The sequence below is a fragment of the Psammomys obesus genome, unplaced genomic scaffold (genome assembly GCF_907164565.1).
Source record: "Psammomys obesus unplaced genomic scaffold, mPsaObe1.curated_primary_1811, whole genome shotgun sequence".
Classification (NCBI taxonomy): Eukaryota; Metazoa; Chordata; class Mammalia; order Rodentia; family Muridae; genus Psammomys; species Psammomys obesus.
Genome location: NW_026596095.1, coordinates 13,402,448 through 13,420,154, shown reverse-complemented (window position 1 = coordinate 13,420,154; position 17,707 = coordinate 13,402,448). Strand labels below are relative to the sequence as shown.

Genomic DNA, 17,707 nt, shown 5'->3' with positions numbered 1-17,707 from the left:
AGCTGGAAACTCTGCATCTTGACCTCAGGCATCAGGAAAAGACAGAAAGCCACTGGACCTGGCTTGAGCTTCTGAAACCTCAAAGCCCACCCCCAGTGACATGCTTCCTTCTGCAAGGCCACTCCTACTTCAACAAGGCCATACCTTCAATAATGCCAGTCCCTATGAGTCTATGGGGACCATTTTCTTTTCTTTTTTATTATTAATTTGTATATGTTTATTTTTTCATTCATTTTATTTTATTTTTTAAATATTAGTTACAGTTTATTAACTTTGTATCCCAGCTGTAGCCTGTTCCCTCATTCCCTCCCAATCCCACTCTTTGTCCCTCATCTCTTCCCTGCCCTTTTCCAAGTCCACAAATGGGAGAGATCTCCAACCCTTCCATCTGACTCTAACTTAATCAGGTTTCTTCAAGACTGGCTGCAATGTCCACCTCAGTGGCCTAGCAAGGCTGTTCTTCCCTCCAGAAGGTGTGGGGCAGATCAACTCAGTGGGGCACTGAGTTCATACCAGAAATATTCCCTGTTCCCCTTACTAGAGAACACTTGGATACTGAGCTACAATGGGCTACATAAGAGCAGGGGTTCTAGGTTATATCTATACATGGTCCTTGGTTGGAGATACAGTTTCATAAAAGACCCCTGTGCCCAGATATATTTGGTACTTGTGGAGCTCCTGTCCTCCCCAGGTCATACTAACCCCCCCCCCCCAATTCTTTCATATGATTCCCTGCACTCTGCACAAGGTTTGGTTATGAGTCTCAGCATCTGCTTTGATACACTGCTAAATAGAGTCTCTCAGAGGCTTTCTGTGGTAGGCTCCTATCTTGTTACTTATTTTCTCCTACTTCCAATGTCCATCCCATTTGTTTTTCTAACTGAGAATTGATCATCTTACCCCGGGTCCTCTTTCTTGTTAATGTTCTTTATGTATACAGATTTTAGTATGTTTATCCTGTCTAATAGGTCTAGTACCTACTTATAAGTGAGTATATACTGTGTTTGTCTTCTGCTTCTTGGATACCTCACTCAGTATGATCTTTTCTAGATCCCACTATTTGCCTGAAAATTTCATGGTTTCCTTGTTTTTAATTGATGAGTAGTATTCCATTGTGTAAAAGTACCACTATTTCTGTATCCATTCTCTGCTGATGGACATCTGGGTTGTTTCCAGGTTCTGGCTATTACAAATAAAACTGCTATGAACATGGTTGAACAAATGTTTTTGTTGTGTACTTGAGCATCTTTTGGATAGATGCCTAGGAGTGGTATAGCTGGAGCTTGAGGAAGCACTATTCTTAATTGTCTAAGAAAGCGCCAGATTGATTTCCAAAGTGGTTGTACCAGTTTACATTCCCACCAGCAATGGAGGAGGGTTCCCCTTTTCCATAACCTCTCCAATATGTGTTGTCACTTGAGATTTTGATCTTAGTCATTCTGATGGGTGTAAGGTGAAATCTCAGGGTCGTTTTGATTTGCATCTCCCTGATGGCAAAGGAGGTTAAGGACTTCTTTAAGTGTTTCTCTGCCATTCATTATTCCCCTATAGAGAATTCTCTGTTTAGCGCCATACCAAATTTTTTAATTGGATTGCTTGATTTATTGCTTTTTAACATCTTTAGTTCTTTATATATTCTGGATATCAGTCCTCTGTCAGATATTGCGTTGGTGAAGATCCTTTTCCAGTCTGGAAGCTGTTTTGTTCTTACACAGTGTCTTTTGCTTTACAGAAGTTTTTCAGTTTAATGAGGTCCCATTTATTGATTGTTGCTCTTAGAGCCTGTGCTGTTGATGTTTTGTTCAGAATGTTGTCTTCTTTGCCAATGACTTCTACGCTGTTCCCCACTTTTTCTTTTAACTGATTTAGTGTATCTAGTTTTATGTTGAGATCTTTGATCCACTTGGATTTTAGTTTTGTGCAGAGTGATAAATATGGATGTATTTTCATATTTCTGCATGTAGACATCTAGTTGGACCAGCACCATTTGTTGAAGATGCTGTCTTTTTTTCCATTGAATGGTTTTGGCTTCTTTGTCAAAAATCAAGTATTCATAGGTGTGTGGGTTTATTTCTGGGTCTGCTATTCAGTCCCATTGATCTAGTTTTCAGCTTCTATGCCAATGCCATACAGTTTTTATTACTATAGCTCTGTAGCTCAGCTTGAGATCAGGGATGGAGATACCTCCAGATGATCTGTTGTTGTACAGGATCATTTTGGAATTTTTGGGTTTTTTGTTTCTCCATATGAAGTTGAGAATTTTTCTTTCAAGATCTGTAAAGAATTGTGTTGGTATTTTGATGGGCATTACATTGAATTTGTAGATTGCTTTTGGCAGAATGGCCATTTTCACTATGTTAATCCTACCAATCCATGAGCACGAGAGGTCTTTCCATCTTCTGATATCTTCTTCAATTTCTTCAGAGACTTGAAGTTTTTTTTCAAACAGGTCTTTTACTTCCTTGGTTAGAGTCACACCAAGGTACCTTATGTTATTAGTGGCTATTGTGAAGGGTGTTGTTTCCCTGATTTCTTTCTTGGCCCTTTTGTCTTTGGTATACCGGAGGGCTTCTGATATTTTTGAGTCAATTTTTTATCCAGCCACTTTACTGAAGGTGTTTATCAGCTGAAGGAATTGGTTGCATTTTTGGGGTCGCTCATGTATACTATCATATCATCTGTGAATAGTGAAACTTTGACTGCTTCCTTTCTGATTTGTATCCCCTTGAGCTCCTTCATCTGTCTTATTGCTCTAGCAAGGACTTAAAGTACTATGTTGAAGAGATATGGAGAGAGTGGGTAGCCTTGCCTTGTCCCTGATTTCAGTGGGATTGATTTAAGTTTCTCTCCATTGAGTTTGATGTTGGCTATAGGCTTGCTGTATATTGCCTTTACCATGTTTGGGTATGTGCCTTTTATCCCTGATCTCTCAAAGACTTTAAACATGAATGGGTGTTGGATTTTGTTAAATGCTTTTTTCGACATCTAAGGAGATGATCATGTGGTTTTTCTCCTTCAGTTTGTTTATATGGTGGATTACATTGATGGATTTCTGTATGTTGAACCACCCTTGCATGCCTGGGATGAAGCCTACTTGGTCATGGTGGATGATATCTTTTACATGTTCTTGAATTCTGTTTGCAAGTATTTTATTGAGTATCTTTGCATCAATGTTCATAAGAGAGATAGGTCTGAAGTTCTCTATTTTGGTTAGGTCTTTGTGTGGTTTAGGTATCAAGGTGGCGTTGGCTTCTAGAACAAGTTTGGTGGTGTTCCTTTTGTTTCTATTTTGTGGAATATTTTGAAGAGAATTGGAGTTAGCACTTCTTTGAAGGTCTGGTAGAATTCTGCGCCGAAACCATCTGGCCCTGTGCTTTTTTATGGGGACCATTTTCATTCAAATCATCATATACCAATAAAAGTCCCCGTAACACAGGTGTACAAGTAATGTGTGTGTGGGAGTTTATTGCAAAAGAAGCATAACATCCATCAAGTTTATTGAGTGCAGACAGAAGCTGGTAAGGAAATGAATGTCAGGTGTGAGTGACCCAGCATTGGTAAAGCTGGACAGATCAAATATTCCAAAGGCTACATTTCTACAGTGTAAGCTGCACAATAAAATACTTTTGTTAAAAATAGAGTATATTACATATACAAAAAATGAAGTCTACTGGAAATTAGCTATGTTGTGGGAAAAGTGTAAATGTAGACTCCAGGCATTTTAAGATTCAGCAATGCAGAAAACATAAAATTCTGCTAAACCACAGGGACATAAGATTTAAAGAAATCCTGAAACACAAAGGCTCACTAAGATTGAACACTTTGACAACCGTTAAGACAGAAAAAGATCACCTTTCTGTTTAAACCTTATGCTTCTGTGGTAGCTGCCACTAAATTGAGAGGTGAAAGAAGAAAGATATGAAAGGCAGAAGGAGGAGAAAGAGGTCGTGGCAGAGATGAGGGCAAGAGAACAATGTCATGACCCTGATTCGCATCTTGTGTGCAATCAATGGCAAGAGAAGCTAATGAAGACATTATGGCATGCACTTAAGAAGTTTTGAAATCAGGATGTTAGATAAGAAATAAGGAATCCAGATTTTAGAAAGCAAACAAAACAACAAACAAACACAAATAAAAAAGTGCTGGAGGTAGAGAAAAATGTTAGTTCATTGGCACAGGAATTGCTTATCCAAGTCAGGCTTTTGAGGGGTGAATCCAGGTCAAGAAAGAATCCAACCATGAAGAAAAGTTTCCGAAGGCTAGGTGTCTTCAGTTTTCCTGACAGAAATGCACAGTCCTTCTAATGCATTGATAACCTCATGTCCTCCAGATCCGATGCCCACAGGGAATGTTCTCTGTAGTCCACTAGCTGCTGCCCCACCATTATGTGTCTATCTGAATGTAAAACGATGATTTGTGCCAGGGCTGCTAGTGCAGAGGGAACTGTCTCTGGTCCTGGTGGAGCACTTGACTCAGATATTTTTTTTACACTGGCTTGGGCAAAGTGACCGGAGAGAACGTCACAATATCTTCCTTGGGAAAAGCGTAAATATGTTCTGGAAGGATGTAATTTGCAGCTACGTGGGATAATTATGATCGAGAATTTCTGGTTCTTTACCAAACATTTCTTTTTTTTTCTTTTTTATTTGTTTTTATTAATTACAGTTTATTCACTTTGTATCCCAGCTATAGCCCCCTCCCTGGTGCCCTCCCAATCCCACCTTCATCTTCTCTCATGCCCCTCCCCAAGTCCACTGATAGGGGAGGTCCTCCTCTGCTTTCCTCTGACCCTAGCCTATCAGGTCTCATCAGAACTGGATACATTGTCTTCCTTTTTGGCCTGGTATGGTTGCTCCACCCTCAAAGGGAGGTGATTAAAGAGCCAGCCACTGATTTCATGTCAGAGTTAGGCCCTATTCCCATTACTAGGGAACTCAATCGGAGTCTGAGCTGACATGTGCTACATCTTTGCAGGGATTCTAGGTTATCTCCAGGCATGGTCCTTGGTTGGAGTATCAGTCTCAGAAAAGATCCCTGGGCCCAGATATTTTGGTTCTGTTGCTTATCCTTGTGGAGCTGCTGTCCCCTTTAGGTCTTTCATCTCCCCTTTCTTTCATAAGACCCCTCCACCCATAGTTCGGCTATGAGTCTCAGCATCTGCTTTGATACCTTGCTGGGTAAAGTCTTTCAAAGATCCTCTGTGGTAGGCTCCTGTCTTTTTTCTTATTTTCTCCCTCTTCTGATGTCTGTCCCATTTGCCTTTCTGTATGAGGATTGACCATCTTATCCAGGGTCCTCCTTCTTGCTTATATTCTTTAAGTGTATAGATTTCAGTGTGTTTATCCTATATTATACGTCTAATATCATCTTCTGTCTTAAAATCTATCTAGACCATATTTTCCACCCACCTTTCAGTAGAGTTTGACTTTTCCACTAGATTCTAAGGTGATATGATGTGTGCGTGTGTATGTAATTCCAAGACTTACAAAAACGCTTGTGACTGACCCTCCCTTGTCGTGCTTCAGGCTAAAGGGTTGCTGTCTATTGTGAAGTCATCAAACCTTATCTTTTACAGAACTTTAAGTTAAAATTCATTTTAAAATTGCACTTTACTAGTAAGCTTTTTGGATCTAGATGTTTCTGTTTAATTACTTTATTCATGCAGAGTCTAGATCAAAAGATAATCTGAAATTTACATCCTTGCTATCTAATTATTTTTTACTAATAAATTGTATATATTGGCCTATAACCCCAATTCCTTTGGAATCTAGCAATTGACAACCAGCCAAGACGGTTACTCTTAGGATACTCCAACTAACTAGTACATCCCGCTTAAAGACAAAAAAATCAATCAGAACTCAAACGAAACAAAACAAAACCTATTAACGTGTTGACCCCAAAGAACACAGTGCTTGCTAATTTCCTGAATTTTACTACTTGATGATTTAGATTTCTCTTCCTAGTCATCAAGATATTAAGAGAAATAGTCTATATGCCTGCTAAAATCTAGAAAGGTGCTTTATTGATTTATAAATATTTGGTACCTTCAAAGTCTCTGTATCCAAGTACTGTTCAACATCAAAAGTCTTCTGAGGAGCACCGCGTTGGAACTGAAAGAGGAGCTGAGATTCCACTGCCTCTCCATTTACTGACTGCACTTTCTGAGAAGACAGGCAACGCATCTGTATTTTTGGCCAGCTTTACAAGAAATTCTTAGGACTTAGCTCTGCTGTTTTACAGTATTTCTTTGATTTGGGATTCTCGCATGTAAAGCCAAGTAATATTGATTAAAAAAATGACTGCTTCTTCAGCTAAAAAGTTGGCAAACTTTTTTTTTTTTTTTTTTGGTAGAGGATCATTTAATGAATTTTAGAAATCCTAAGGCTATAGAAAAAATTTGACTCATAGTCATCTTTGGTGCTCTTTTCTTATGGCTTTTGTTGGTGTTATTAAGTAAAGAATTAATTTATGACATGATTTTGCTATGTAGCTCATATTGGCCTTTGACTCATAATTTTGCCTCAGCATCCTAGTTGCTGGAATGACAGGTGTGTGCTAACAGAAATGGTGTATATTCTTATTAAAAAATTTAATAATAGTATTTTAAATACAAAATCTTTATTTTTCACTAGGATGGAGTGTATAAAAAAAGAACTTGACCTTAATACACAATTTTCTTCAATGATATTGCTGTTTAACATATACCTTCTCTCTGGTAGCCCTCGAACTTTTACCCTAAACAGTATTATTTAAGACAAAAAAAATTTGTAAATAATTTTGGAGAGTATTATACACTCCAAAAGCCTCATGAAAATTCACAAACTGCATTAATATAGTAGGTTTGATATTTGACTATCAAAGATAACTGGTCAATTAATTCTATTTTCAGAAATTCTTCCAGAACATGGAATCTTTTCTCTAGATTCCTATTAATATGTTAAAAAATGGTTTTCTGTGGGATATTTTATATAACTATTCCAGATTCTTAAATTCTTGGATGTGAGTGAAAATTGTGAGGCTCAGGAGTTTATGGTTTCCCTAATGCATTTTTCTTTACCCAATTTCATAATCTAAATTGATGTATTCTAATCTCCGGTTTCTTCTGAGCTCAGTATTTCCCTTTGCTCTTCAGTAAGAGCTCCTGGCAGTTTTATGTTCTCTTCCACAGGCACGATGATGGACTAAGGCAATTTCTTTGGTCTTATGAATAAACCCTTTCTTTGGGGGGGGGGTGTTGTAATTTAATGAGAGCAGTTCAGTTTTTCTGTTACAACCTTTTATTCATTCATCTTAGATCTTGGTTTTACTTACCTGCATTTTATCTGTAGATCTTCATTTCCATTTCCTTTCTTCAGGAAGAAATGAGGCTCAGAAGAATTCCATAGCCTGACCAACCACATGCATACATATTGTTGACAGAACTAGAACTTTATAAAGAAATAGATGTGGCAAGCTGTCACCTTCTTATCACTCAAAATCACCTAGTCAAAACAATCACCATTTTTTTAATATGCTGATGTCAACACTTTTGGGATATATTTTTAAAGTACATATTGTGTGTTTATAAGAGGAAATGTAAAATACATTATCACTGTCATGGTGTTGCTACATGCCAGCTGCTGCTCTGGGTGCTTTCAAGTTGTAAGTTATATAATGCTCACAATAGCTCCAGTGATGGTAGCTGCTACCATCACTTGTAGTGAAGATATCAGAAAATCATAAGACAATGGGGATAAACCAAAGGAAGAATGCAGAATCAGGAAGTGGCCATGCCCCCATGCAAGCTGCTCCTCTAACTTCCACAGTATCCTTCCCTGTTATTCTGATTAAAAGTATTTTAAATAGATTCTTAGTAGGAGGGGGGGAGAGTGATAGGTGCTGATATAAGGTGTGGCTCTTTTCAAATATCAGTGCAGAAGCTTCTAAAGGCTTATATTAGGCGCTTTGTTTAAGGGTAGCTGAGGAGAGAGGTGGATGGGGTTTGAATCCATTGTATGTGACAAAAACACAACTACTTGTTTATGTCTTTTGTTGTCATGATTCTTAATTAGTTTTTCCATGCTGTGTGCCCCTTGCATGTTATCTGCAATTTTAATAATTTTTGTTTCAATATATAATAGAATTGCATGGGCTTATTTTTTCAATATTATGAAGGCTTCCAGGTAAGAACACTGATTTTTAGAATATATTCTAGAAACATTCAAGAGAGTTTAAAAAAAATAAAAAGCATCTCCACACTGAGAATTTAATGCCTAGACTCCTGCTTAAATCTACAAGGAGAGAATTTATGTCTGTGCCTTCAGTGTGGAGAGTGTAGACTTCAGGAATTATTTCAGGTAACTTAGACAAATCAGTCCTGGTTTGAACCTCAAAAGCAAGCAGATTAGTGTACCCATCACCCATCAACACTCACTACTGCAGTTTATTGATTTTGTGGTCTATCTTCATCAGCAAGCAGAAAAAAAAAAAAAAGAAAGAAATATCGGTGTAACATTCTCTATCCCGACGCAAGGTCATTTGTACACATGTGTGTCTTGGGCCTTGTTCCATGGTGCTTTTGCTTCCCTGTCAGAAGTAGCTGTGGTTGCTTCCTGATGCTGTGTTAACATAATATTTTTCTTTTTTATCCCAAGTCTAATAACTGTAAATGGCCTTTGGCAGCCACAGTGTATTGTCAATTATAGTGATTCTCTTCTATCTTTGCCAACAGCTTTCTGTTTCCTTTTCAGCTATGTAGTTGTACTTTCAGGCTAGTATCATTTATGGTATGTAATTTAGGCTTCTGAAAACATTTGTGAGAATTTAAGAACTCAGAATAGAGCTTTAAATAATTGATAATATTCAAGAAATACTTGTGCTTACATAGGTATACTTGATTATATGGAGATATTTTAAATTCTACTTTAATTCAGATCAAAAAGTATCCAAAGTTTTGGCATGGTTATTCTATTTATACAGATGCATTAAACATCTCATTAACAATTAATGTTATTGTCTTTGTTAGTGAAAAAGAAAGCTAAGACTCATTGCCTCTATGGTCAAGTACCAACTCACCAATCTCTATCACCTGCAATAGGTCAAACTTTTAAATTAGAAGCCATACCCTTTTCCCACATTCAGAGAGACCTGGCTTTTTTTCTGGTTATAAATGAGCACATTTGTGGGAAGCAATAATGTGAGATTTTTAAAATAAATGTGAAAAAACAATAGTCAGAGTAGTTCAAGTCTTCTACCTAAGGATGTTTAGATTCGTCTGTGGGGCTGAGAGAAAATGTGGTCTTAGTAAACTTAGCTAGAGCTGTAGATTTGCAAAGATAAAAATGCATTTAGAGTGCAGGACAAACTCTTCAAACAAATGCCTTTCAAAATACGTGTCCTGGGTCTATGAACTAGAGAATGTATCTGTAAAATAAATGCTCTAATATGGTTTCACCTAATTTTACTTATTCTGTGACATATTTTATGTTCTGCACATGTGATGCACTAATAAAAGACATTTTTCACTTATTTTTATAGTGTTTCATGTAGCCAATTATTTGTAAAATTATAGGACCAATACATGTGAATGGTATAGTCTCAACATATCAAAGTATTAATAGTCTACTACCTAAAGAACTAAGAGAGTAGTAAAAGTCATTCAAGGCAGAGAAGCAAGTCAAGTCTTACAGACTAGAAAGAATATTGCTATCTTGTAAATAGGAAGAAATTGGTGAGGGAAGGAAATAGATCTCCATAGCTATGCTGGTTGCTCAATGTTCAAATATTAAAATGTTAGAGAATCAACGATGCCAACATCTCTAAGAAATTTATTAAGGATGAGACAAAAGTGTTTTAATAGCTCCTCTACAAATGTCCAGAGTCAAAAAATTGCAGTGTAATTTAAAATGCAAACAGATTTTTACTTGAATTTTTAATAAAACTTTTATTGTGCCGACAGAAAGGTCTAGAAGGCAAACCCTCAAATTATATTTTAAAAAAATATTCACAGACATTGCTATGGATTTTACAAAACTTTTATTTATGTGGTTATTTAAAAGTTTAAAAACAGTGAATGATCTGGTTCTATTTTCAAGAAATAAAGCCCATTTTATCAGGGTTACAGGGTACAATTAAAAAAAAAGTGGAAGATCCCATTCAGAGACTATGGCAATAAGAGGGTGGGTGCTAGTCTGTCATAACAGTATTCAGGAGTAGAGTGTTTTCTGGTGAAGTAGAAAATTAATGGTCCTCCCTATTATGACATTATAAAAACCTCATAAAATCAAGAGGACCTCAATGGGCCTACCATGGAGTTCCATCTCATCTTGCTCCTGCACAGGAATTTACTTTGCTCAAATCCGTCCAGATTGGAAGTATCATACAGTGTCGACTTACCCTGGCAGTGGGTAGACTTTCCTCCCAGCATACCATTAAGTTCAGACAAGTCACCTATGTCCTCCACCTGTGGGAGCTAGAAATCATCTCCTTGGAATGCAACATTTCCTTCCTGCAGCTTCTGGATGTTCAGTCTGATACAAAATATAGCCCCTCTCATGGGACTGCGCAGCACACAGAGTCCTGCCTGACTGCATATGGTTAGTAAACTGCTATTGACTGTGTCTGTCCTGCGTTAGATGCTACAAGCTCAGTCATTTCATAAAACTCTATGTAGAAATCTCTTTCCACCCAGAGAATGTACAGTAGGATATCAAACAAGTAGCAAGTGAAAGGAGAATTTAAATCTGTGTTGTCAAGTAGTATATTGCGTTGGCATTTTGTGGCCCATGTACATTTCTACAAGATGTGCAGGGAAAGCAGAGATTGAGGGAATAGCCAACCAATTCCTGGCCCAACCTGCGACCCACACCAAGGAAGAAAGCCAACTCTTGGCACTACTAACAACACTGCCATGCTTATGGACAGGAACCCACCATAGATGTCCTCTTAGAGACTCCACCCGGCAATGGATTGAAACAGATACTGAGGCTCACAACCAAACATTGGGCTGAGTGCAGAGAGACTTCTGGAAAAGTAGGAGGAAAGATAGAAGGATCTGGAGCAGTCAGGAGCTCCACAAGAAGACCAACAGAGCCAACTAGCACAGGACCAAGGTGGTTGCCGAAACTGAAGCACCAACCAATGACCACGCACAAATTGGACTCAGGCCCTCCCCCCACAGACATAACCAATGGACAGCTTGGTCTTCATGTGTGTAGCCTAGTAAGGGGAACAGAGACTGTCCATGATGTGGATTCCATTGCTTGTTTTTTTCTCCCCTGCTTTGCGTGCCCTGTGGTGCTGATTTGCCAGGCCATCAAGGAAGAAGTCATTCTTAGTCCTGATACGACTTGATGTGCTAGGGTGGATTGGTGGTGTTGGGGCTCCTCTTTTCTGAGGAGTATGAGAAGGAGAGTAGTGGAAAAGGGAATGAAGGTGTGACCAGGAGGAGAGGAGGGAGGGGGTCTATGATTGGGATGTAAAATGAATAAATAAGTAAATTAATTAAAAAAAGACTGTTGTGAAAGCTTTAAGTGTTACAGGGATCAAATACCAACTAGATTTTGAAACTCAATATAAACACAGAAATATAAATATCTCAATATTTTTAATTGTGCTAATATATTTGGGGTGTGTTATATATTTGTCATGAGAGAATACAGAAAATGTTTGATATTTATAAATATATATAATAAAGTGTTTTTATCTACAGAAAAAAGCTTTCATAAGATGGTTAAAGTCAATATTTGTAAAGAATTCACAGACATTTTCTTGCAATTTTTAAATAAAGATTGATACCCTTAACTCTTTATCATGTATGTCTCCATAAAATATTTTTTTCACATATGCTGCCATTAAACCTCTCATTTGTTGAGAAAAATCAGTCTCCATCTGATATTTTTGGCAATGTGTCGACTGGGTTAGAAAAAATTAGAGAGAGAGACAGAAATAACAGATAAAAAAGGGAACTAATCAGCGAATAAATAAAATAGTATCACTGGGAGGAGGAAAGGAGATCTGAACAGAGAGGGCGTGACCTTGTTCTGAATGATGATCACCAGAACAGGGCAGAAAGCAACACATAATCTGCACTGGGGTAATGATAAGGAAGATAGTTTCTCATTTGACCAAATACAATTATATGTTTTATTATATATCTTTTATTATTAACAGGAGTAGAAAACACACATTCCTGTTTGAAGGAAGAGAAGAGAGCCTTGATTAGTTATACATTATTTTATGACTAACATATTTAAGCACAATTATTTCAGGCATTGTGCACTTATCCAAACATATTCTTACTTAGCAGTTATAATAACCTGGTGGGTAATTATTTTATTGTCTTTATTTTACAGAGGAAAAAAGAAGAAGAAGAAGACGACGACTGTGGCTCAAGGAAGTTCCACAATTTATCTAAGGCCACACAGCTACTGCGAGGTAGAACCGGGATGAGGATGTCGATTTCGAAAACCCATTCCCAAATTTGGGGGACAAGCATTTGACGTTTGACATCCAGGGAGTCTATATGCAGAGATGAAGACAAGGAAAGAAGCAAGTAATGGGCGCTGAAAGGCCATTTTCAGGAGGAACAGCATCTCTCCAGTGGTTGTACCAGCAGTGGGGTTTGTTCTGAAGAAGTAAGAGCCATGGTCTATTATGCCTGGGTGACAACAGCTACTTTGACAATTTCATTTCAGTCAATGCAGAGTTTTCTCTCTGCTTATCCAGAGTGTCTCACTGCTTACAAAGAAAATTATTTGTGTGATCACAAACTCTTTAGGTTTCTCAGACACAACACATTTACATTTATCTGCACATTTTGAAGTGTGTGTATAGTTTTCTGTCAGAACTGCATTACTAAAGTCGATTTTGGGGGAAAAATGATATGCACAGATGACTAGATTAGATAGTCTGCTTTATGAAGTCATTTCGCCAGTGTTAGTTTTGAGTTCCTCCACCTTTCTCAGGCAAACAACTTTTTCTGCCCCTACCAGAAATAGAAGGCCTTAATATTGTTTCTCTATAAATACATTGTTTCCTGTAATTTAAAATAAACCAATCAATAAGTCTAGAATACAGACCATATAGGTCACTTTGTATTTCATTAAAGCAGTAATATGTAAAAAGCAACATAAGACTAAATGTAAGTTGGATTTGTTAAAATTTAGGCATCAAAATCTATTAGACTTGTGAGTTTGTGTGTGTGTATGTGTGTTTGTGTGTGTGTGTGCATAAAACTAATAGTGATGTTTTTCATGCTTCTTAAATTGTGTTTTGGTCATTGGGAAATAGAATCTAAAATTTATTTTAGATGAACTTTTATAATAGAACTTCTAGGAGTTAGTATCTGAAACAGAAACTATTTCTGCCTTTAACAGAATGAAGCAGTTGACAACTATAAGTCAGGAAAGAAGCCGAAAGTCTGGAAAGGTATGAAGAGACCATGCCAATATGCTAGCAGATATTAAGAAAATAATCTAATATTTAAATAAATGTATAATGCTTAAAACTGAAGATGTCATTTAAAATTCTAAAGAATTACACTATTAAATTCTGAAGCATTCCTACAGTGAGAAGAAATCTTTATAAGGAAGCTATTAAAGCTGACATTTTCCAGTTCCTACAGTGCAAAGTCTCAGAGTATAGATTCCTTCAAATTTTTCGATGAAGGTTTGTTACATAATTGATATAGCTGCTCACTTCATTATCATTGGTAGCAAGAAAAATATACATCATGATTGAAATAACCACGAAGGAAAGAGAAAAGTGGGTGACATTTTGTTTTCAGCTCTTGGTAGGTGGGTAACTGATATGTATACATTTTTAAAATGTGAGAAAAAGGCAGAAAATTTATGTCATTGCTAAATTTGTGATGAGTTGGATATTCTTGGGTTGTATCAATATTATTTGATATGAAAACATCATCTTCTCATTCTATTATTTTAATCCCTTGTGTAGCAAAGAAGAGTTCTCTCCCAGGCAAGAAAATAATAATTGGAGTTGGGCACAGCACTGCTCACTTGTAATCCCCGTGTTCCAGTTGGGGAGGCAAGAGGATTGTTTGAAGTCAGGCTGGGCTAGACAGTAATAGCCCATCTCACTCAAAACAAAAGAAAAAGTGGCAGCAACAATACAAGTGGGAGGAAAATGGGTACTAAGAAGTAGTGGTCTAAATGAATAATTGTGATTATCATTTCACCATTTTAATGGAATGTATAACACTCTTATGTAAGTAACAAGGGTAAGAGTTTAAAAGCCCTGGAGCTAAAAGTGAAACTGGGAAATTATTGTGATTCATATCAATAAAGAGAAAAAATAATCCTACATTTCTTCTGGTAAAGGTCAAGAGTCTTTAGCCACTTAGTGCTAAAAAAAAAAAAATAAGGAAGAAAACATAATGAAATATAGATGAGAAGTTGGATTTTCAGTATGTAAAAAGACACCAATGCTCCTTCAGAATAGTTGAATTTTTTTGTTTGCCTAATCCATCTCCCTGACAAAAACAAAACAAAACAAAACAAAACAAAACAAAAACAGCCTCCAGAAAAAAACTGCTCTAGAGGAAGATTTGTGGGTAGTATTCCCAAAGTCGTCTTGGTTGTCTCTTCTGGTGAAATTTTACCTTCATGTGTCACTGAAAAGATAAATAAAGCTTTCCCAGACCATCTGTGAGAAAGAGAATAAAATTCCAGCTGAACATGACTTTATATAACCTTCAAATACCATAGGAACCTGTAACTCAAAACAAAAATAGCACTTCTGGTCTTAAAATTAATTTGTGAGTTTTATGTCTATGAAATTGGGTTCAAGTTTGAGAATTAATGATGTTCAACTAGGTAAGTTTGTGATATAACTAAAGTTTTAGATATTTTCTTAGAGAGTAAAACTTCATTATAGTAGAAGCAGCAGCATATATGAAACATCATGATTTAAAGAGATGGGCATATTTCTTACATAGAAGGTACAATGCCTATTTAGACCTGCAAATACATCTCGGTGCTTACATTCAATAAATCTTTTCTTTCTTCCTATTTAGAATAGTAAACAAAATATATGTCAGTGTTACATCACTGCCAAGTGGAAACACCTAGCTTGGTAATGTGGTAAGATCATGGGCACGTGAAAGATGATCTTCGCCTTCTAGGATACTGCGGTTCAGAATCACACTCTCCTGTGTTACTGGAGCTCTCTAGGGACCAGGTTTTCTGAGGATGGCATGCCCTTGTGATGATATGGAACACTCAGGGAACGTGCCCACACCCCTTATCTGGACCAACAGATAAATGATGCTTAGAAACATTAGCCCTTAATTCAGACACTGAGTTATATCTGAATTCATTTATAGACACTTTAGTCCTGATCTTTTCCTCAAATTTTTAATGGGCAATTTTCATATAGTCAGAACATTAGTCCAGTGGTGTCCTGAAAGCTGGATAATAGAAAACGTGAGCTGTGTGATGATCCCCAGACTAGAACCTGGATATTGCCACAAACCCCATATTTTGTTTTCCAAAAGCCGTTAAGTGAGGATTAATGCTAATAATTGCCAGTGCGTGCATAAATGCTTTCATTTGATGAAAAACATCGAAGGGAGTTTATTCACAATCCTCTCTGGACAATCACAAGTGTGTGAAAAGGACAAAGTTGCGTGGATTGCCTTTTCTCCTTAGCGGTGAGTCAGTGCCATGCTCTCCCCACAGGTGCTATCTGACCTTCTGCAGCTCCTGTCTCAGCCAGGAGGGCAGAGGCTGCCCGAGCCTGTGCAGCAGCTTCGAGAGCTCCACGTTGTGGTCGCGGTAGTAATTGGAGAGGAAGGTTCTAGACTGGAAATGAAAAGGAAGATTTAAAAGCTCATCAGTTATCTACACTTCAGAAATATTCTATCACAGTGCGTATCTACAGTTTGCTATTTTTCCTTAATCATTTTACATTTAGAGAAATTCTGGGTAAAACATAGACATAAAAAAGGTACAAGTGGGTCCTAGGCCAGTTACCGACAATTGTGGCACTCAGATATTTTGAGATTTACAGAGAGAAAGACTACAGTATAACACCAGAGAACGAGAAAGTGTTCATACTCAACCAAATGTCTGAGATGAGTAAGATAAAAAAAATATATAAATTTCCTTTAAAAATTACTCCTTGTACTAAAAAATTCAAAACCATTTCTGTGTGTACGTAGTAAAATTATTATAAACATAACTGACCACACTACATTTTTTAAAATTTTATCCAGGAATTTTCTTTTCATAAAATAATATATATGTGAAATTATATATAATATTTTTGAAAAGATAGGCTTACTTATAATTTCCTTGTTTTTAGTTCCCAAAGTTAATTTTTTTTCTACTAGTGCTTCGAGTTTTTAGGGGAGTGTGAGATGCGAGCACTAATAACGTGGCTTTCCACAGATATCACGGGTTCCTGACATAAACAGTCAACACAGGCTTTCATTATGCAGTCCAGACCCAACAAGTCAGCTCTTCAACCTCTAATCTTTCCTTTCCTTCAAAACAGAAATTGTGTGACTCTATATTTGCAAAACTGATTTGCAAAAAATCATCTCTATCCCTTTTCACCATGTCTCAGTCTTAGGTGGAAACATGATAAAATAAAAAAATTGAAAAAAAAATGGTGAGTAGTTATAGTACTCATAGTACTATTATGCTATATATTTTCCTTTTGGCATATTTATCTATTTATTTAATTGCAAAAAGGAGTGACCACTGCTATATTTTTATAATATATGTAGATATAATGTAGGTTTTATCTGTTATCATGTGTCATCTAACTTACTGAGTATAAGGAGAGAGTGATTACTTACTTTTTTTTTTTTTTTTTTTTTTTTTTTTTTAGATGCCTGATCAGTTTAAAGAGTTTGGTCCTTTTGTGTTTTAGGTGAACATGATGAATTTACATTTTTACATTTTTCTTCACTTTTTAAAGTTTTTCTTTAATTTGTATGCATGTATGTGTGTCTCTGTCTATTTTCTTTGTGCTCCGGTATCTGCCCAGGTTAGAAGAGGACATTGAATATGCTGGCGCTCTGTTAGAATTACAGGAAGTACTCTTAAACAATGAGCTATCATTCCAGACCCCAGACAAATGTGTATGTGAAAATATGTATGTGTATATCTATATTTATTTGTGTACAGATACATTCATATACATATATAAAATGCATAAATATATGCATCTATACATTTGTATGTATATATGTGAGTATATATGTACATATACTTACATATTCATACAGTACACACATATAAAACATATATATATACTCATATGTATATATATGTATATATGCAAATATATTTACATATTTGTATATTCATACACACAAATTTCTGGAAAACAGAAAATTGTAAGCTTGCTTTTCTGTCTGCCACATTCTTCATACAAATAATCAAATAAACAGTTGAGTTTTTGTTTTGTTTTGTTTTCTCTCTCCTGCAAAATTGATCAATACTTTCATGTATAAACATTTGTAGTGATCAAACATTCTCCATTGCATAGAAATTCTACCATCTCTCCTAAGATATTTTCAACATTTTTAACATAAATGAATTTTTTTTATATAAAACTCCCCTAAGAACTTTTGTGTATACTGTCGAAATGGACTTAGGACAATTACATTTCATCTTGGCCCATTTGCCGAGCATTTCATTAAGTTTCCTCCCTTAAAGCAGATGGTGAACACTTCAAATGGGCAGTAAGATGTTTACAG

At 36.5% G+C, this 17,707-nt stretch overlaps 1 protein-coding gene across 2 annotated transcripts in view; it reads right to left on the bottom strand.

Annotated features, from left to right (window-relative positions):
• Positions 1–15,349: 15,349 nt before the first annotated feature.
• Positions 15,350–17,707, bottom strand: part of LOC129691974 (bifunctional heparan sulfate N-deacetylase/N-sulfotransferase 4) — a 344,209-nt gene continuing 341,851 nt past the window's right edge. For both annotated transcript variants that reach the window (XM_055628185.1, XM_055628186.1), the window contains one exon: positions 15,350–15,800. In XM_055628185.1, coding sequence (XP_055484160.1) covers positions 15,681–15,800 — 120 coding nt within the window. In that variant the 3' untranslated portion in view covers positions 15,350–15,680. The remainder of the gene's footprint in view (positions 15,801–17,707) is intronic.